The sequence below is a fragment of the Pseudophryne corroboree genome, chromosome 1 (genome assembly GCF_028390025.1).
Source record: "Pseudophryne corroboree isolate aPseCor3 chromosome 1, aPseCor3.hap2, whole genome shotgun sequence".
Lineage (NCBI taxonomy): Eukaryota > Metazoa > Chordata > Amphibia > Anura > Myobatrachidae > Pseudophryne > Pseudophryne corroboree.
Window position 1 is genome coordinate 987,848,859 of NC_086444.1, and position 22,357 is coordinate 987,871,215.

At 42.8% G+C, this 22,357-nt stretch overlaps 1 protein-coding gene across 2 annotated transcripts in view; it reads left to right on the forward strand.

Annotated features, from left to right (window-relative positions):
• Positions 1-22,357, forward strand: part of NR3C2 (nuclear receptor subfamily 3 group C member 2) — a 500,550-nt gene that overhangs the window by 445,398 nt on the left and 32,795 nt on the right. For both annotated transcript variants that reach the window (XM_063920576.1, XM_063920577.1), the window contains exon 7: positions 21,257-21,387. In XM_063920576.1, the coding sequence (XP_063776646.1) occupies positions 21,257-21,387 (131 nt within the window). The remainder of the gene's footprint in view (positions 1-21,256; positions 21,388-22,357) is intronic.

The following is a 22,357-nucleotide window of genomic DNA, read 5'->3' on the forward strand; positions in this document are numbered from 1 at the left end:
TGTTTAAATTATACAGAACTGATTATCGTACATTAAACGCTATAGGTGGCAAAAAGGGGAATGTCCTGTGCAAACTTAAGATATGGGAGACCGTACCCACCCCACTTTATTGTGTTTACTACAGTATATCTTATGTGAATAGGTCTAACTTATTCTAGAATTCACCATCGGAAGTATTTTATTTTTTCTTCTTTGTGTAATTGTCTTCTGACAAATAGATAACACATCTACTTATTATTTATTTATTTATTACCAGTTATTTATATAGCGCACACATATTCCGCTGCGCTTTACTTGACCGTTGTTTCTTGCTCTAGGTAGCCATATGGGTCCAATTAAATTTATTTAGGTACTAATGAGCCAGTGACTTCTTGATAAGAAGCCCATGTTAAGTTATAAGAAATGAATGGCTTTAAAAGAGTAAACAATGCTATTTACATATAATAACGCTCCATTGTTTCAGTACTGCTTTTTAAATTGCCTTACTTCCCCCCAAAAATATATATCTATATATTACAGTAAAAAAAAATGTGGCTTTGAAAGGACATTATTATTCATGTATTAAGACTCTCAGGAAGAGTGGGTAGGAGTTTTACCTGTTTACTTTAAACCAATATATTCAAGTTAATTTTACTCTTTTCTATATAAAATAATCTTGCTGAGCTAAGATATTTCTACAGTGCCGATTTTTATTTTTCCATTTATCTAAGAAGCATATACATTTTATTGCTTATTCGCTATTTTCATTTCTTATTCCCCTGAGTGGGATGCTCTTTAGTACAAATATTTAACATGTAAGAAAGATGGGCGGGGGGAGACTCTTGTGATTGAAATTGGTTTTCCCACAAGTTAACTTGTATGCATTAAATCCCATTCAGTCCCTGGAACTGAAAAGCTTATTGCCTTGGGATGCAGTGAATTTCAGTACATTGTGGGTTTTTGGCTATATAAGAATATCTGTATGTTTGAAGAAGAATTAGGTGTATATATATATATATATATATGTATGTATGTACAAACAGAAAACCTAGCACTCACCATAGCAAGCTCACTTATCCTCAACACATCAATAAATAAATAAATAAATGATGGAGGTTTTGTTAGTGGATTGGCCAATGCACAGAAGCCTGCAAACCAATCGACAAGGTACCCCACCTTCATGCAGGTCCTACACTATTACAGTGTCTTAAAACCTGGCAACTGTCTCACACATCATATGCCTGCTAGGTTTAATGTGCACCTGCCACACACCTTATGGCTTTTAAAGGTACACTAGTCACCTGACACTGGCTAATAGATTACTAAGAAACAACTGAGACAAGCAAGTGCATTTGTGTACCCCGCTTCTGGGGTGGCGAGTGCCGAGGTTACGTGCAACTCACCCTATGAGTGGTCAGTGCACTTGTGTGCCCCGATTCTGGGGTGGCGAGTGCTGTGGTTTTATATTTATATATGTGTATGTATATATATATATATATATATATATATATTTCTAAAGATACAAATGAGGAGAAAGTGCGCTCATAGTGCAGATAAGTATTTTAATGGATAAAACAACACTGTGTACAATCCAGGACAGGTAATTTAAAGACTCGTACCCTAATTACCCACTCTGTGGGCTGATTACCACATGATATAAATGTTTCCACAAGGCTGTCTCAATGATCGCCTACCACAGTCCGGGACACAGCACCGTCTCCAGCCGTAAACACGTCAGGATCCGTCCAGCCACCGTGCCGTGCAATCGACCAGATCAACCAGTATAATTGTGGAGAGAAGACGTCAGACAGACCACGCCCCAACGCGTTTCGTATACCACTTCGTCAGGAGCCTCCTGACGAAGTGGTATACGAAACGCGTTGGGGCGTGGTCTGTCTGACGTCTTCTCTCCACAATTATACTGGTTGATCTGGTCGATTGCACGGCACGGTGGCTGGACGGATCCTGACGTGTTTACGGCTGGAGACGGTGCTGTGTCCCGGACTGTGGTAGGCGATCATTGAGACAGCCTTGTGGAAACATTTATATCATGTGGTAATCAGCCCACAGAGTGGGTAATTAGGGTACGAGTCTTTAAATTACCTGTCCTGGATTGTACACAGTGTTGTTTTATCCATTAAAATACTTATCTGCACTATGAGCGCACTTTCTCCTCATTTGTATCTTTAGAAAACTTATCTCCTGGAGTCCGGAGTGAATATAGGAGTAAAGTGCTGCGGTAATTAAACTTACCTGTGCCTGAAGCCCGGATTGTTGGTCTGTGGACTACCTAACATAGAGTCACCAGCGCACCTGTATATACTTGTTTCAAAATATATATATATATATATATATATATATATATATATTTGTATTATACACACAATATTTTGCACACATACTACATATATTTTGTTATTTTGCGTGTAAAGCATCTAGCAGAGTTGGTTACAGTGGAAATATCCTTTTTACAGCCATCAATTTAGAATGGCTTAAAAAAAAACACTTGTGGAATCCATTCCAATGGTTATAAAACAAATTACTGCAGTTTTAGCCGAAACACTCACATTTGTACCACCTAAAACCATATTTTCCAACTTTGGAGCTCTGGGAAAAGAAGTGTTTATGGAATAAATGAGATGGCATGTGCGCCTGCTTTGCTACTAGCCGACGTCTGCGCACACTTTACACCTGCTCTATACTACATAGGTGTAACAGATACAGATCCAAACAGGCATATTTTGTGCACGTCCACGCGTAGTGTGAATTCAGGCAAGTCACGCTTCACGAATGGGCATACATTGAAATATATAAATATAAGGAGATGCCTTGACATTGGCAGGTGAGCTTACCCCTGTATAGCTGCATATATTGTGGTCAAATGCTCCTACTTATGTATATGCTGACACACATTTCTTAATATATTGTTTGTTTCAGAGCACCATACTTTCTTTTGCTCTCGTATACACAGTGGTCTTAATAGTCCTGGTATAATTTAAACATTTTACCTGCATACTTCCTATTTATCCTAACCAAAAACAGAAGTCCTTTGTGTTTATTCCTTCTCTCAGTCAGTTGTATAGATAAACCCCAAGCATCACTACATTGTTCCCCAAGCATTGTTACTATCTTTTATCTACAATACTGTGCACCAGTATATAACATAGCCCTATACATGGGGAGATTGTGTTAGGAACACATTACATATACTTGGTATGCAAAAGCAGGTAATAATGGCCCTACTTAAGCAATCAAAATGTTGTGGGAAACACATTATATAAAATCGTCTCAGTATATTATTATGATGTAAATTTTTGCGGAGTCTCCAGATGTGTATCACTAACTATAGTGTTGTCATATGTATCCATAAGCTCTCAATGTGCCTATATAAGTCTCAATTCGAGGAAAATTGCATTCTTTGGATAACAAACCTTGTTCTAGTTATTTTTCTTGTCTGTTCTCCTAAATAACACAATCACAGTGCATGTTTTGGATATTTCCTGTAACGGGGAATGATCACTTATTTTGCTAATTGGATACCTTCACCTGTGCTGCTGAGAGGAAAGCATTGCATTGTCTGTTGGAGTTCCAGTGTAAACAAGGAATGGTTGTAGGGTGCCACAGGGTATGTGGCACATGAAGTGGACTGTTCTAGTAGCATCAATTCCATTTTTACCAAGTCTTCTCCTTTTGTGTGTTGTATATTTTGTCAACATCATGTCCACATTGTAATGCACTGTGTTGACATTAACCACATCAGTATTTATGTTGACACTTATATCAACATGATTAGAATGTCCACAAAACAACCCATTGATCTATAAGTGACATCCCCAGTACGGCGGCTCCGGCTGATCCGGTGATGTCTTTCTGGTCTGGAGGTGATGCCCTGATGACTTTATGGAAGATCCTACGACACTTCCATAGGTGAGCATGGCTAACCCTAACTCTCACTCCCGTAGTCTAGCCCTAGCCCTCTGCTTCCACAGCCTAACCCTAACATTTCAGTTCCTGCAGAATGTCAACATTTCACATGGTGACATTCTGTAGATGACAATACGTTATGTTAGGACATTTCAACAATATCAACCTTACAACTGTCAACATTGTGGTGCCGATATTTTGAATGTTGAAATCGTAAATATTGACATTATGACTACATCCCTTGCTGTCCCCTAAGGCATGACTTTTCTCGCACCTTTGAAATGTTTTAAAGTTGTGTTTTTTCTAGATGTGAGCAACTTGATCTTTAATTTTTTTGCACTGATAAAAGGGGACGCCTCATGACTTTGTACATGCCAGAGACGATGCACCTCAATTGCACAGTATGCACATCCACTGATGATCCGCACAACATTTTTGTCTCATATACTGTATGTGTGTGTGTGGGGGTTCCTTTACAAGGCTAAGGTCCTCAGTTTTGCACAGAGGCCAGAGAACATTTATGGCAATCAAAAGCAGAGATGGGTAGAAAAGTATTTTAGACTGCAGTTGTTTACTACACAATCACAAATCCTAATAAAGTTTATTCCATACCATAGCACGGTATCCGGTCTCTAGGTCGACCACTATTGGTTGACAGTAACTCGGTCAAAAGGTCGACATGAGTTGTTGTTTTTTTGTTTTAAATAATTTTTTTTACTTTTTCATATTTTATGATCCACATGGACTACGATTGGGAACAGTAACCTGTGCCGAGCGCAGCACTAATTGGGGTTCCCGGTCACTGTACGGTGAAAACAACACCAAAAAATTTAAAAACTCATGTCGGCCTTTTGACCTATCGACCTAGAATCACTGCCGACCAATAGTGGTCGACCTAGACACTGTCGACCTAAGTGTGGTCGACCTTCAATACTACACCCACTTAGCACAGTTTCTAGAATTCTTCATTAAAATTGTGCCAAAACAAGATATTTTTGGTAATTATTTCTGCCAACCTTTACAGGGAATATAAATATAGTAATGGTATATTGCGTTTGTTTATTTTTTATGTGCTTAATATTGTTTTAAGCTTTTGGGTTTTTAATGATAGCAATCTGAAAAAAATGCTACTAAGCATTCTTCTTTACTTTTCTTTAAAATGACTTAACACAAAGCATAGCCTCTAATATCATACAGTAGAGTACACATGGTATGTTTACCATAGACATGTTGATGCATACTGTATAAGGGCCCTGGCCGAATGTGGTTTTTGCCTTCCTAAAATAACTTCCTAATATTCAAAGCAATTGACTGCACTAGATTGAGTCATTCAGTCTATTGAGAATAAACGGAAATAAAACATGGTGTAATCATTAGAGTGATGAACTTACATGAACTGTTTCTTCCATAAGAGGAACACAAGTGTGTTATTTCACCCTTAAGAAATTTTTAGTGAAATGTATTACCTAAATATTGATCTTATAATGTCACAGGCCGTGCAAGAGATTACTTTCTAAATTAAATCAGAGCGCTTGATTATCTGCAAATTCAAGTTTAAAATGAATAGTAATTTGTGTATGTGTATAGGCTGTAATTATGCCTCCACATGTAATTATATATAGATGTTATTTTGTTACTTTGTTTACCTTGTTTTTATGTCATTGCTTCGGACAGCACTGTGGAAATTTGCGGTGCGTTATAAATAAATGCTAATATTAAAAATATTATAAATAATATTAGATGGAAAACGTTAGTGACACTGCATGTCAAACGTAGGAGTGGGGTTCAGTGATAGATGCTCTATTGACACCAATGTGTTTGCATGTAAAAAGAAAAAGCAGTGTTCAAAAACATACCTCTGCACTATGAACACTCCAATGGTGTAAATTCCTTTATACATTCGTTTAGTAGCATTATTTATGGGCATCAAAGTGGTTAATTGACTTATAGCACTGGAGTTATGGGTTATGCTTGGGTACACACTAGATCAGACATTCCCAACCGCGGTCCTCAAGGCACACCAACAGTGCAGGTTTTAGTAATATCCAGGCTGCAGCACAGATGGTTAAATCAAAATAACTGAGCTACTAATTAAGTGACCTGTGCTGAAGCCTGGATATCACTAAAACCTGCACTGTCAGTGTGCCTTGAGGACCGTGGTTGGGAATGCCTGCACTAGATGGTGTGTACCCATCGCTATCGGTGGTGATGGGATCCGGCGGGATTCCAACAATGGCAAGTGCATACACACCATGTCAGCAGCGGCGGGGGAGAGTAGCGGGGCCATGCTGCATTCGGCAGCATGGCCATCGCTGGTAATGTCGGCCATACATGCAGGTCCGACAAACAATGTTGCTGATGACGTGTGGGAGTGTGCATCGTCAGCAACATAGTGCATCGGAAATCGGATATCGTCCGCTATCTTCTAGTCTAGTGTGTACCCAGCTTAAGGTTTTAACCAGTGGCGTGCGGTGAGGTCAGAGGCTGGTGAGGCACTACAGCCATAATGTCCGCCGAATCCTGCCGATGACCCCTACCGCCACCAAGCCAATGCCTGCTACTGCCTCTGAGCCGATGCCTGCTGCCACAGCCAATGGCTTACAAACTCGCCCACCATCAACTGACCCAGCCCTCCGCCACTAATTTGCATCTCAATCCGATGCCGCCAATGCCCGCTGCCTGCCTGCTCATCATACTTGTGATATATTGTACATTTTTATAGAAAAAAATTAAAATTAGTGTTTGGGAAGGGAGTGGGAGGAGGACATGAATGCAATTTTGTTGTCCAGGGCTTCCATTAACTTAATGGAGAAGGGTCTGAATGGGTTAAAAAAAAAAATGTGTGAGGTCCCCCTTCCTAAGTATAACCAGCCTCGGGCTCTTTGAGCCGGTCCTGGTTGTTTAAATACTGGGGAAAAATTGGACAGGGGTTCCCCGTATTTAGACAACCAGCACCGGGCTCTTAGACCGGTCCTAGTTCCAAAAATACGGGGGACAAAAGATGTAGGGGTCCCCCATATTTTTAAAACCAGCACCGGGCTCCACTAGCCAGGGACATAATGCCACAGCCGGGGGACACATTTATGTAGGTCCCTGCGGCCGTGGCATTACCCCCCCCAACTAGTCACCACTGGCCGGGGTTCCCTGGAGGAGTGGGGACCCCTTAAATCAAGAGGTCCCCCCCATCCAGGCACCCAAGGGCCAGGGATGAAGCCCGAGGCTGTCCCCAGCACCCCTGGGCGGTGGGTGCCGGGCTGATAGCCATAGTGTGTATAAAAAAGAATATTGTTTTTTGTTGTGGAATTACAAGGCCCAGCAAGCCTCTCCCGCTTGCTGGTGCTTGGAGAACCTCAAGTACCAGCATGAGGGGGAAATAACGGGCCCGCTGGTACCTGTAGTTCTACAACAACAAAAATACCCAAATAAAAACACAACACACACACCGTGAAAGTAAAAATTTATTAAAACACACTTACACACTCACACATACTTACCTACATCCCACGCCGATCACGTCCACTTGTCCATGTAGAATCCAATAGGTGGTTCCTGTAAAAATGAGAGAGAGATTACTTACCTACATCCCACGCCGGTCACGTCCACTTGTCCAGTAGAATCCAATAGGGCCGGTACCTGTAAAAATGAAAATTATACTTACAAACAAAGTAACCCACAGGAGGAGAGAGAGAAATTAATGAATATTATACACTCGCTGACGCGGGAGGACGTTAGCACAGACAGGGGAGAGTGCTGCTGCTAGCTGGGATGATGGAGCAGGCTCCCCCAATAGTTGTGAGCCTAGTAGCTGTACCCCTAGTAGCTTTGCCCCCAGTAGCAGTGCCCCCAGTAGCAGTGCCACGAGTAGTTGTGACCCCTGTAGTTGTGCGCTTTGTAGCTGTGCCCCCTGTAGCTTTGCCCCTTGTGGTTGTGCCCCCAGTAGTTGTGACCCCTGTAGCTGTGCCCCTTGTAGCAGTGCCCTGAGTAGTTGTGACCCCAGTCGCTGTGCCCCTTGTAGCTTTGCACCCAATAGCTGTGCCCCGAGTAGTTGTGCCCCCAGTAGCTGTGCACCCTGTAGCTTTGCCCCCAGTAGCTGTGACCCCAGTAGCTGTGACCCCTGTAATTGTGCCCCTTGTAGTTGTGCCCCCCAGTTGCTGTGCCCCTTGTAGTTGTGCCACCCAGTTGCTGTGCCCCTTGTAGTTGTGCCCCCCAGTTGCTGTGCCCCTTGTAGTTGTGACCCACAGTTGCTGTGCCCCTTGTAGTTGTGCCCCCCAGTTGCTGTGCCCCTTGTAGTTGTGCCCCTTTTGCTGTGCCCCTGTTGCTGTGCCCTTTATAGTTGTGCCCCTGTTGCTGTGCCCCTTGTAGTTGTGCCCCTTGTAGTTGTGCCCCTTGTAGTTGTGCCCCTTATAGTTGTGCCCCTTATAGTTGTGCCCCTTATAGTTGTGCCCCTTTTGCTTTGCCCCTTATAGTTGTACCCCTTTTGCTGTGCCCCTTATAGTTGTGCCTCTTTTGCTGTGCCCCTTATAGTTGTGCCCCTTTTGCTGTGCCCCTGTTGCTCTGCCCCTTATAGTTGTGCCCCTGTTGCTGTGCCCCTTGTTGTTGTGCCCCCCAGTTGCTGAACCCCTGTTGCTCTGCCCCCAACACACACACAAAAAAAAACAAAAAAACACACACACATACTTATCGCTCCAGCAGCACAGCTCCATTAGCGCTGTCCTCCGTCTCCGTCCGCCGGCTCGTCTCTGCTGTACTATGGGAGAGACGTCATGACTCATGATGTCTCTCCCATAGTAGCGCCGCTCAGCGGCGCTGGCTGCAGCGGGCGCCCACACAGCCCACGGCGCCCGCTGCAGCCGGGAAGGGGGCTCGCTAGTGATTGGACAGCGGATCCAGCACTGGATCCGCTGGGCCAATCACATCTGGGGCACTGACAGGGGCGTGCATTCATCGGGGCTGAATGCACGCCCCTGTCATTGCGGCACCAGTATAGGTGCCGCTTCCCCATTCATTTTCAATGGGCTTTCACAGCCCGCCCCCCGCTGCCCAGACTTTTAGTGTTAGCAGCGGGAGGCACCTCTCCCGCTGCCTCCCACCCTTACAAGCAGCCACAGGGGGGGGGAATTATTAAAATAATGAAAAAAGATATTTATAACAGACTGTGTTATAAATATCTTCTTTTTATTATTTTAATCATTATGACAGGGGAGGCCCTGCCTCCCCTGACTGCACGTCCCTGGTTTTAACCAGGGCACTATCTGTGTGGAGTATATATGTTCTGTGTGTGTGTGTTTCATCTCGCAGTCCAAAACTTATTAGTTGGTTATTTCATGCTAAGAACGATTAACTCTAATGTGTATGTGTGTCCATGTGATAGGGAATATAGATGGAGAACTCCACTGGGACAGGGACCAACGTTAATGACTAAATATAAGCAATGTTTAAGGTGTGTCCATTATATAACTAACTTATTAAATAAATAATTATAAAATGCTAGTAAAAGATTTTCTCTAACGTCCTAGTGGATGCTGGGGACTCCGTCAGGACCATGGGGATTAGCGGCTCCGCAGGAGACAGGGCACAAAAGCAAGCTTTTAGGATCACATGGTGTGTACTGGCTCCTCCCCCTATGACCCTCCTCCAAGCCTCTGTTAGGTTTTTGTGCCCGTCCGAGCAGGGTGCAATCTAGGTGGCTCTCTTAAAGAGTTGCTTAGAAAAAGTTTTTAGGTTCTTTATTTTCAGTGAGTCCTGCTGGCAACAGGCTCACTGCATCGAGGGACTTAGGGGAGAGAAGTGAACTCACCTGCGTGCAGGATGGATTGGCTTCTTAGGCTACTGGACACCATTAGCTCCAGAGGGAGTCGGAACACAGGTCTCGCCCTGGGGTTCGTCCCGGAGCCGCGCCGCCGACCCCCCTTGCAGATGCTGAAGATTGAAGAGGTCCGGAACCAGGCGGCAGAAGACTTTCAGTCTTCATCAGGTAGCGCACAGCACTGCAGCTGTGCGCCATTGTTGTCAGCACACTTCACACAGCGGTCACGGAGGGTGCAGGGCGCGGGGGGGGGGGGCGCCCTGGGCAGCACTGTATAATACCTGTATGGCGAAAAATACATCACATATAGCCCTTTAGGCTATATGGATGTATTTAACCCCTGCCAGATATCACAAACTCCGGAGAAGAAGCCCGCCGAAAAGGGGGCGGGGCCTATTCTCCTCAGCACACAGCGCCATTTTCCCTCACAGAAATGCTGGTGGGAAGGCTCCCATGCTCTCCCCTGCACTGCACTACAGAAACAGGGTTAAAACAGAGAGGGGGGGCACTGATTTGGCGATATGAATATATATTAAATGCTATAAGGGAGGAACACTTATATAAAGGTTGTCCCTGTATAATTATAGCATTTTGGTGTGTGCTGGCAAACTCTCCCTCTGTCTCCCCAAAGGGCTAGTGGGTCCTGTCCTCTATCAGAGCATTCCCTATGTGTGTGCTGTATGTCGGTACGTGTGTGTCGACATGTATGAGGAAAATGTTGGTGAGGAGGCGGAGCAAATTGCCTGTAATGGTGATGTCACTCTCTAGGGAGTCGACACCGGAATGGATGGCTTATTTATGGAATTACGTGATAATGTCAACACGCTGCAAGCCGGTTGACGACATGAGACGGCCGGCGATCAAATTAGTACCTGTCCAGGCGTCTCAAACACCGTCAGGGGCTGTAAAACGCCCATTTACCTCAGTCGGTCGTCACAGACCCAGACACGGACACTGATTTCAGTGTCGACGGTGAAGAAACAAACGTATTTTCCTTTAGGGCCACACGTTAAGGGCAATGAAGGAGGTGTTACATATTTCTGATACTACAAGTACCACAAAAAAGGGTATTATGTGGGATGTGAAAAAACTACCTGTAGTTTTTCCTGAATCAGATAGATAAATTAAATGAAGTGTGTGATGATGCGTGGGTTTCCCCCGATAGAAAATTATTGGCGGTATACCCTTTCCCGCCATAAGTTAGGGCGCGTTGGGAAACACCCCTTAGGGTGGATAAGGCGCTCACATGCTTATCAGAACAAGTGGCGGTACCTTCTACAGATAGGGCCGTACTTAAGGAGCCAGCTGATAGGAGGCTGGAAAATATCCTAAAAAGTATACACACACATGCTGGTGTTATACTGCGACCAGCGATCGCCTCAGCCTGGATGTGCAGAGCTGAGGTGGCTTGGTCGGATTCCCTGACTAAAAATATTGATACCCTTGACAGGGACAGTATTTTATTGACTATAGAGCATTTAAAGGATGCATTTCTATATATGCGAGATGCGCAGAGGGATATTTGCACTCTGGCATCAAGAGTAAATGCGATGTCCATATCTGCAAGAAGATGTTTATGGACACGACAGTGGTCAGGTGATGCAGATTCCAAACGGCACAAAGATGTATTGCCGTATAAAGGGGTTGAGTTATTTGGGGTCGGTCCATGGGACCTGGTGGCCACGGCAACTGCTGGAAAATCCACCGTTTTTTACCCTAAGTCACATCTCTGCAGAAAAAGACACCGTCTTTTCAGCCTCAGTCTTTTCGTCCCTATAAGAGTCATATCTGCCCAGGGATAGAGGAAAGGGAAGAAGACTGCAGCAGGCAGCCCATTCCCAGGAACAGAAGCCCTCCAACGCTTCTACCAAGTTCTCAGCATGACGCTGGGACCGTACAGGACCCCTGGATCCTACAAGTAGTATCCAAGGGGTACAGATTGGAATGTCGAGACGTTTCCCCCTCGCAGGTTCCTGTAGTCTGCTGTACCAATGTCTCCCTCCGACAGGGAGGCAGTATTGAAAAAAAATTCACAAGCTGTATTCCCAGCAGGTGATAATAAAATTACCCCTCCTACAACAAGGAAAGGGGTATTATTCCACACTATATGGTGGTACTGAAGCCAGAAGGCTAGGTGAGACCTATTCTAAATCTGAAATATTTGAACACTTACAAAGGTTCAAATCCAGATGGAGTCACTCAGAGCAGTGATAGCGAACCGGGAGTCCGGGGACATCAGGGATGCTTACCTCCATGTCCCAAAAATTTGCCTTTCTCACCGAGGGTACCTCAGGTTCGTGGTACAGAACTGTCACTATCAGTTTCAGACGATGCCGTTGGATTGTCCAAGGCACCCCGGGTCCTTACCAAGGTAATGACCGAAATGAGGATTCGTCTTCAAAGAAAATGGACGACCTCCTGATAAGAACAAGGTCCAGAGAACAGTTGGAGGTCGGAGTAGCACTATCTCAAGTAGTTCTACGACAACACGGGTGGATTCTAAATATTCCAAAACCGCAGTTGTTCCGACGACACGTCTGCTGGTCCTAGGGATGATTCTGGACACAGTCCAGAAAAAGGTGTTTCTCCCAGAGGAGAAAGCCAGGGAGTTATCCGAGCTAATCGGGATCCTCCTAAAACCAGGAAAAGTGTCAGTGCATCATTGCACAAGAGTCCTGGTAAAAATGGTGGCTTATTACGAAGCGATTCCATTCGGCAGATTTCACGCAAGAACTCTTCAGTGGGATCTGCTGGACAAATGGTCCGGATCGCATCTTCAGATGCATCAGCGGATAACCCTATATCCAAGGACAAGGGTGTCTCTCCTGTGGTGATTACAGAGTGCTCATCTTCTAGAGGGCCGCAGATTCGGCATTCAGGATTGGATGCTGGTGACCACGGAGGCCAGTCTGAGAGGCTGGGGAGCAGTCACACAGGGAAAAAATTTCCAGGGAGTGTGATCAAGTCTGGAGAATTCTCTCCACATAAATATACTGGAGCTAAGAGCAAATGTATAATGCTCTAAACTTAGCAAGACCTCTGCTTCAAGGTCAGCCGGTATTGATCCAGCGGGATAACATCACGGCAGTCGCCCACGTAAACAGAAAGGGCGGCACAAGAAGCAGGAGGGCAGTGGCAAAACTGCAAGGATTTTTCGCTAGGCGGAAAATCATGTGATAGCACTGTCAGCAGTGTTCATTCCGGGCGACTGGGAAGCAGACTTCCTCAGCAGGCACGACCTCCACCCGGGAGAGTGGGAACTTCATAGGGAAGTTTTCCGCATGATTGTGAACCGTTGGGAAAGACCAAAGGTGAACATGATGGCGTCCCGCCCGAACAAAAAACGGGACAGGTATTGCGCCAGGTCACGAGACCTTCAGGCGATAGCTGTGGATGTCCTGGTAACACCGTGGGTGTAACAGTCGGTGTATGGGTTCCCTCCTCTGCTTCTCATAACAAAGGTATTGAGAATTATAAGACGTAGAGGAGTAAGAACTATACTCGTGGCTCCGGATTGGCCAAGAGGGACTTGGTACCCGGAACTTCAAGAGATGCTCACAGAGGACTAATGGCCTCGGGAGCTAAGAAGGGACTTGCTTCAGCAAGTACCATGTCTGTTCCAAGACTTACCGCGGCTGCGTTTGACGGCATGGCGGTTGAACGCCGGATCCTAAGGGAAAAGGCATTCCGGAAGAGGTCATACCTACCCTGGTCAAAGCCAGGAAGGAGGTGACCGCACAACGTTATCACCACATGTGGTGAAAATATGTTGTGTGGGTGAGGCCAGGAAGGCCCCACGAAGAAATTTCAACTAGGTCGATTTCTGCACTTCCTGAAAACAGGAGTGTCTATGAGCCTCAAATTGGGGTCCATTAAGGTTCAAGTTTCGGCCCTGTAGATTTTCTTCCAGAAAGAATTGGCTTCAGTTCCTGAAGTCCAGACATTTGTCAAGGGAGTATTGCATATACAGCCCCTTTTGTGCCTCCAGTGGCACCGTGGGATCTCAACGTAGTGTTGGGATTCCTCAAATCATATTGGTTTGAACCGCTCAAATCTGTGGATTTGAAATATCTCACATAGAAAGTGACCATGCTGTTGGCCCTGGCCTCGGCCAGGCGATTGTCAGAATTGGCGGCTTTGTCTTACAAAAGCCCATATTTGATTTTCCATTCGGACAGGGCAGAACTGCGGACTCGTCCCCAGTTTCTTCCTAAGGTGGTGTCAGCGTTTCACCTGAAACAACCTATTGTGGTGCCTGCGGCTACTAGGGACTTGGAGGACTCCAAGTTGCTAGACGTTGTCAGGGCCCTGAAAAAATATATATATATATATATATATATATATATATATATATATATATATATATATATATATATAATTCCAGGACGGCTGGAGTCAGAAAGTCTGACTTGCTGTTTATATTGTATGCACCCAAAAAAGCTGGGTGCTCCTGCTTCTAAGCAGACTATTGCTCGTTGGATTTGTAGTACAATTCAACTTGCACATTCTGTGGCAGGCCTGCCACAGCCAAAATCTGTAAATGCCCATTCCACAAGGAAGGTGGGCTCATCTTGGGCGGCTGCCCGAGGGGTCTCGGCTTTACAACTTTGCCGAGCAGCTACGTGGTCAGGGGGAAACACGTTTGTAAAATTCTACAAATTTGATACCCTGGCTGAGGAGGACCTGGAGTTCTCTCATTCGGTGCTGCAGAGTCATCCGCACTCTCCCGCCCGTTTGGGAGCTTTGGTATAATCCCCATGGTCCTGACGGAGTCCCCAGCATCCACTAGGACGTTAGAGAAAATAAGAATTTACTTACCGATAATTCTATTTCTCATAGTCCGTAGTGGATGCTGGGCGCCCATCCCAAGTGCGGATTGTCTGCAATACTTGTACATAGTTATTGTTACAAAAATCGGGTTATTATTGTTGTGAGCCATCTTTTTTAGAGGCTACTTCATTGTTATCATACTGTTAACTGGGTTCAGATCACAAGTTGTACGGTGTGATTGGTGTGGCTGGTATGAGTCTTACCCGGGATTCAAGATCCTTCCTTATTGTGTACGCTCGTCCGGGCACAGTACCTAACTGAGGCTTGGAGGAGGGTCATAGGGGGAGGAGCCAGTACACACCATGTGATCCTAAAAGCTTGCTTTTGTGCCCTGTCTCCTGCGGAGCCGCTAATCCCCATGGTCCTGACGGAGTCCCTAGCATCCACTACGGACTATGAGAAATAGAATTATCGGTAAGTAAATTCTTATTTTTTATTTATGCCAGAGTGAATAAGGCTCCTCTTGAAGGTAAAAAAAAAAAAAAAAAGTATATACTGTACGTACACAATCTCCGCTCTCAAGTTCCTTGGTGCCTTGTTTGAATATTGCATAATCTGTTTGGAAATGCTACATGAGCTAGGAATAAAAAGACAACTCAACGTTTGTATTATGTATGTAGTCATGTAGTTTATTTTTCTTTTTGATGTATAATTCATGAGATAAAGTAATCCGTTTTATATAGCACAACTTTACTTATCTGTCCACTTTTCTTTACATTTATGTGTTTCAAGTGCTTCTCTGCTGAGTGTAAGAAAACCAATATAAAGCTTTTTTTAATTACATTTAGGGGGGAATTCAATTAGCCATGGTAAATTACCACTGGCTAATTGATCCCCTGGGGCAATCCAGTTAGCCCGGAAATCAGCATTTATCTGGGATTCTTTTTCCACCTGCCTCAGCGTGTAAAAAAAAAAAATCCCTGATAACTTGGGGTTTAACGGGTGCCGCAACAGTATAAACAGTATATGTGCTGTAAAACATAACAATCAATTGCAAATCATTTTAACAAGGCAGTAAATATCTGATTGGCTGTTAAGGTCAGCGGCATGCATGTGTTGTATAGATTTACTGTAAGATCACACATAAACATAAGCCATAGCAAACGTAACTTTTTTTTATAGAGAGATAGAATAAATATACATAAGGACTTACGTAGAATACAGCTTTTAAAGGGAATGTTTATATGGTATAATATATGTAAGAAACAGATTTTTTTATTAATTAGTTTCAATTCAGTTCATTTTAATTTTTGACTAAATCCAGAGGAAACAGCTATACTGTAGTATGACGGGTTCAACCATGGGTAATGCTATAGACCTAGAGGGCACACCCTTGAATGCTACACTGACTATGCACGCATTATACCCAACATGCATTATGTTCAGCATTGCCCACATATAGATTGCCCATAAGTTCCTGTGAGCATTTTTCTAGCTGTGACTACACATTCTATGTATAGGAGGTGCGAGTAGGTTACTTACAAGTGTGATCACTCATTTTTATTCTCCAGAAAGACTAGTCCTGTCTGATGGCTAATACATCATTTTGATCCCAATCTGTGGACTAGTATACAGCCCTGACCTCGTTTGCGGGTAAGCGGAGAGGGAGATTTCGGCATGTCACATGGACAATGGGCAATTTCGGCATGTCACATGGACACATGGAGTTTGAGTCTTAAGAGAATCTTACAGATGACCATTCCAGTCTTCATGTGTAGTGATAATGCATCACAGTTCTTGTAGTATAGAAAAATATATATGTAATATTGGGTAAAATAGGCATATAAGAAGGCTTTAAAGTATGTACAATTGAATGGTCTTTATGGTAATTTTAATTTAAGAGGATCATAATTTGCGTGTGGGTGTTTTGCCTATAAATGGTCACTTAGTTTGGGAAAAAATATATATTTGCCTGGAGCTTTTTCTTCTGTACCCTAGGTCATACAAAAGCCATAAAAAACACACTTCAATTCATACATGCATTAAAAAATGCAGGTTAAAAACAACTGCAAGGGATATATGTGTAATTATATGAAAAGATCATGAATAATTTGTTGGCAATGCATTTTGAAATTAGGTGATCAGTTTGAAAATTCTCTGTTCAAGTACCTCATTGAGCATGTAGCTGTAGGGCATGAGAATGGAGCTCACACATCGCCAGGTGCAGAATAGCACACCACAAATTACTTGACATTATCGTCGGAAACAAAATTATGACATGCAGCTAATAAGCAAAGCAAAATTAAAAAGCTGTGTTAACTCTGCAAACTGACATTCAGCCACAGTAAATATGATATTCATCATTAACTTGTCTGTGTTTTCAGATGATAATTTGTTTGCAGCCTGAGAAATTTGGGATTAGTATTGCATAATGTTCTATAACACCTCAGCTCCCTTTAATGACCTTTTAGTTATAAAGCCTGTAATTCTTCTTGGTATTCTGATTTCTATAGTAACGGTAAGCAGGATAAATTCACACAAGCTGCATGTTGAAATTACTTTTTTTTTTTTTTTCCATGTGTGCTTACATGTTTCGGACTAATATCTGTATTTAACACATTTTAAATTAGTTGTACATAAATTATATTTTGGATATTGCTCATTGACATGTTTAGAAAAGTTACAGTATTATAAGTGTTGGGATTTTTTTTTGCCATTGAAACATTGTGTTTAATGTACATGTTCAGTATTAATGAGTTTACATACTATACAGATTCCTTAAAAAATGATCATAAAAATGGCTGTTTACAGTTTTACTGTGATTTTGCTGTATCAACCTTCCCTTTTAGAATTTGGCGCTGCAAAAATGAGTTGCAGATCATTTTAAGTATGGCTTAACTGTGTGATTGTAGAGAACTAATTTTAGTGTGAGAATGTTGGTTCCTCCAAGACCATGCTGGCTTCTGTTATGTCCGGCTATGCAGTCATAAAGCAGAAGAAGGAGGAGTCTGCGTTTGTGTAGTCACTGAAGAATCCCCCCGCAGCGCACATGGTTTTGCCCAACTGCTAACAAATTTGCTGCTACGATCAGGTCTGGATTACCCCCAGTGTCAGTAGTGATTATCATGGACTGTGACTTCTGGGTCAGAGCTGTGATCCTCTGACATTCCAGTGCGTATTTCTCCTCCTCTATCTCTAATCCCTACCAAAAACCTTCCCTGTAGTGCCAACCCCTAAGCCGCCTCCGCACAGCCTGAATCTAATGTCCAAATGCATCCACACCCTCCCATCCGCAGCCAAACCCTACTCTTAACATTCTGACAGTGTCAACACATACAGTAAGTCATAACTGTCAAAATTGTGGCGTCGAAATCATGACTGTCGACCTTGTCATTACCAACCTTTTCAAAGTGGATGTAAGTAACATATACAATATATATCACATACAATTCTATAAACAATGGCTATTACTCAATAAGAGAACATGCAAAGTGACAGCTATGGAATGTAACCAAAAGGTAATATTCTCAGGAATGGGGTAATACCGGTAGTGCATCCACCTGAAGTGGAGAAGAAGCAGAGAAGGAATAAGGCCAGTCCAAAGTTTCCATGAGGAAGCCACACAATTTTTTTTTTCAAAAACCATAAATAGGGGGGGGGGACGCTTTGTTTTCCAATCCTGAGCATCAGTGGCTATAGCAGCTGCCAGGATATGTCCCAGTACCCTGGTTGTGTTTTTACAGAGATGCCAGACTGTCTTTTATTAAAGATTGGATTATTAAATTAGATAGCACTTTACAAAGAGGCTGGTATTGATAATGCGCAGATTTTGGTAAAGCTGTTGTTGACCTGGGAGGGAATACAAGCTGGAAAAATGTTGGAAGAGTAGTATGAGAAACACTGCAACATAAACCTGTTCTTACCCTGTAGCCTGTGCAGAGTTTGGTATTGCACTCATACCTCTAATTATCGGGAGAATATTGGACTGACATGTGGAAAACTCAGACAGAAACAGTTATGATTGATCAGAGGACTTTGTGTGATAAGTGTTACAACAAATTATAGTTACTTGAAGAAGTTCAAGTGCAGAGCAGTTGTGATAGGCACATTGTTCCGTAAAACAAACACAGCCGGATTAAGGGAGGGGTGCAGGGGACACTGTTCCCCGGGCTCCCCTATGTCAAGTGAGTCCCCCAGTCGGAACACGCAGACATAAAAAAACTGAGTTTCTTGTCTTTTTTCTTTTCATATAATCTTCTGAAATACTGGTTAATCCTGGCTCATATCGTAAAAACAGTAAAAGAAAATGAACATATGTAACTGTAAAGACAAAATGATCCAAAAATTAAAGCTTATCAAAATAAACTTATAACAGTACATGTCAGAGAAAACGTAGCTTGTAATGTTATCTTTCTTTAAGTTCTTTATGTCTTTGTATTCAGTTCCTTTCAGTTCTCTCACTATGTCTTTCCATTCAGTTCTCAGTGGGGCAGTACGGATGTTGTAATGGTTAGCACTACTGCCTCACAACACTGAGGTCATGGGTTGAATTCCCACCATGGCCCTAACTGTGTGGAGTTTGTATATTCTCCCCATGCTTGCGTGGGTTTCCTCCGGGTACTCCGGTTTCCTCCCACAATCCAAAAATATACTGGTAGGTCAATTGGCTCACAACAAAATTAACCCTAGCATAAATGTGTGTGCGTGTACATGTGGTAGGGAACATAGATTGTAAGCCCCACTGGGGCAGGAACTGATGTGAATGGCCAAATATTCTCTGTAAAGTGCTGCGGAATATGTGTGCGCTATAGAAATAACTGGTAATAATAATAATATTCATCATCGGTTTTAGCCTTTGCGTTTTCTTAATGTTTCTTTATGCTTACTGAGTAGAACAGATGGGCAGAATTGACCATTGTATGCTGAATGACATCTGACATTTTGAAAAGTATTTAGAACATTGTAAATGTACTTAAAAGGACTTTAGCCTCCAACACACTTAATTGTGCCTAGCAACGGAGAGTTGGTGCACTAGAAGCAGCATGATGTGATCCCTCTTTGCTATCAGTTAGGAGGTAATTATTTGCATACATACATACATACACTAATACAGACATCACACACATGCGCATGGTTTATACAAGTCACATAGTTGCTTGGATAAACTTTCTCTGCAAATCTTAAGATACAAACACATGAAAGAGCATTTGCAATTTATTTCAAGAAATAAACTAGAGGCAATTGCTTCCATAGACTTGTAGATGTAACACGGGGTAAACACCAATAAACCTAGATCTGCAGCACTGTATAGAATTGTGTAAATAAAGTATTGTGGAATTGAAAAGTGACTTTCTGATATGACATCCCATTGCAATATTTAAAGTCATTTTTGTGTGGTCTGTGGTGATAGCTCTATGTCATGCAGTAAAATGCTTTGCCCTCTTTTGCTTCAGAAATCAAACAAGATAATTCATAGAGCCCTTTGCAGGTCAATATAGATTTTATGACTGTAGTTTCTCACAATATGAATTTGAGAGCAGCACATTACAGTGAATGTACATCACTGTTTTGTAACAAAACATAAACCCCCTTCTCGTATATAAATGAATATAAATATGTATGTATAATATTAAAATAAAATAGACACACACATACATACAGTAGTTTTTTTAACTTTAATATTAGGACATATCTCTTAAACATCAGATATCAGCCACAATCAAATCCTCATTCTTTCACCTGAGGAACATAGCCAGAATCAAGCACTTAATTCCCTCAGATCTGCCAAAAGTCATCCATGCATTTGTATCATCTCGATTAGACTACTGTAATGCCCTCTACCTTGGTCTCCCAGCAAAGGAATTGCAACGCTTACAGCTGGTGCAAAACACAGCTGCCAGGCTGTTAACCGATCAGCCCCGTTCTAGCCACATAACACCCATACTCTATTCCCTTCACTGGCTGCCTGTACGATGGCGAATCATCTTCAAGATTGGCTTACTGAGTTTCAAAGCATTACATGACCAGGGCCCAAGGTACCTGAAGCAGCTTCTGACCCCATACTGCCCCACTCGATTACTGCGATCTGTAGATGAAGGACTTTTAGCAGTACCTAGAATCTCCCATAATTCATCTGGGGGGTCGAGCTTTTAGTCACGTGGCTCCAACTCTATGGAACTCCCTTCCCCGCACAGTGCGAGAGGCCTCAACTATAGAATCCTTTAAAAGTAGACTCAAGACTTTCCTGTTTACTCAAGCATTCACATAATTGTTCCTTTAGTATCTCCATGCTTCTGTATTTTCTGAAAAGCTGTTCTGTACTTCATTATTTTCTGTACTATATTATGCTATGTATCTGTTAAGCGCCTTGAGTCCTATTGGAGAAAGAGCGCTATATAAATAAAATTATTATTATTATTAACTATATTGATCAGTGGCAGAACTTCCAAATCTCCTCCTTCCCCGGTTTCTTACTGGCAGGTAGCACACAGCTGAGGGACCAGGTATTTTTGTGTTTATACATGGAAATAATCTTGGTGCCATATATAATATGGGTGAAACCTAACACAAGAATATGTTCTATCTAATGTGTAATAGAGCAGTAAAGTGATCTTTCCAAACAAGTTACTAGTATATTTTAATGTGTATTTTTCTACTACAGTTTTCATGTGTTTTTCCTCTTGCCATGTACAAACCATTTACATGTAGTTTTCGGTGCAGTTTTGTTTAAATCTGTTTTTTTGTTGTTTTTTTTTTTAATTGTATTTTTCTTTGCAGAGAAAGGATGCGTCAGTCTGCCATGTACGAGCTGTGCCAAAGTATGCAGCATATAAGTCTGGAGTTTAACCGTTTGCAGCTTTCCTTTGAGGAATATACAATAATGAAAGTTTTGCTGCTGCTAAGCACAGGTAAATTAAATTTAATTGCTATCCTACAATGCACCGTTATTTTATTGTAACTATTCTATCCTCCCCCTGTGGGCCATAATCACACTATCTGAAAGCTTTTTAGCTGCCTTTGACTATTTAAAAGTAAGCTGAGAGAAGCACCTAGCAAGTGCATGTGCCTGATACAGCCAAGTTTGCAGATTCAAAGCCCACGTCTTATTCTTGGAGCGCCCTACAATGTTTTTCTCTTTCTTCATTTATTACTGTGGTTATACTGATTCTGGAGATTGTAACAGTCAGTGACGTGCAGTCAGGGGAGGCAGAGGCTCAACTGTCATATTTCAGTACACTCCAGAGAGTGTATTGTAAAAATGATTACAATACAAAGAAGATATTTATAACTGACTAGTCCATGAGGGGTTCTGGTTAACAGTCAAGACCCCCCCAGCACTTTACAGTAAATTGTTTAATTTGTGCTGGAGACTTAAGTTGGGTGCATACTAGATGATATGTTGTCCATTTCCATGGATCGGAGCAACATATCAGGTACATGTATACTAGGGTGTATACATGATATGTGCGTTCCTGCTGGTTGTTGGCGACATCCCCTGGTATGCTGCAGAAAGCAACATGTTGCATGGCTCTGCCCCCCCCCCCAGTCAGCCCTGGCATCTGCATGCCGAGTCCCATCGGCGGCGATGTCAGGCTGGGTACACATTGTTAAGTGTTTACCCAGCAGTAGGAGCATATTTACTAATTATCAAGTTTCAGGCCAGATCATTATTATTTCTTATCACCACTATTCGAGTCAATAAGAAATGATCACAAAGGCAGTTATTACTTCTCCTTCAGGGTTTTGCACATGCATGTTCTGCTGGTCATTCTCAGGGACAGTTCCTGATGATTTCTGTAGAATTGATCCCATAGGGTGCAGTGGTTAATGCCATTTTCAGGTAGTATAAGCTGGTGCGACAACCTCTGGAATGCGAAG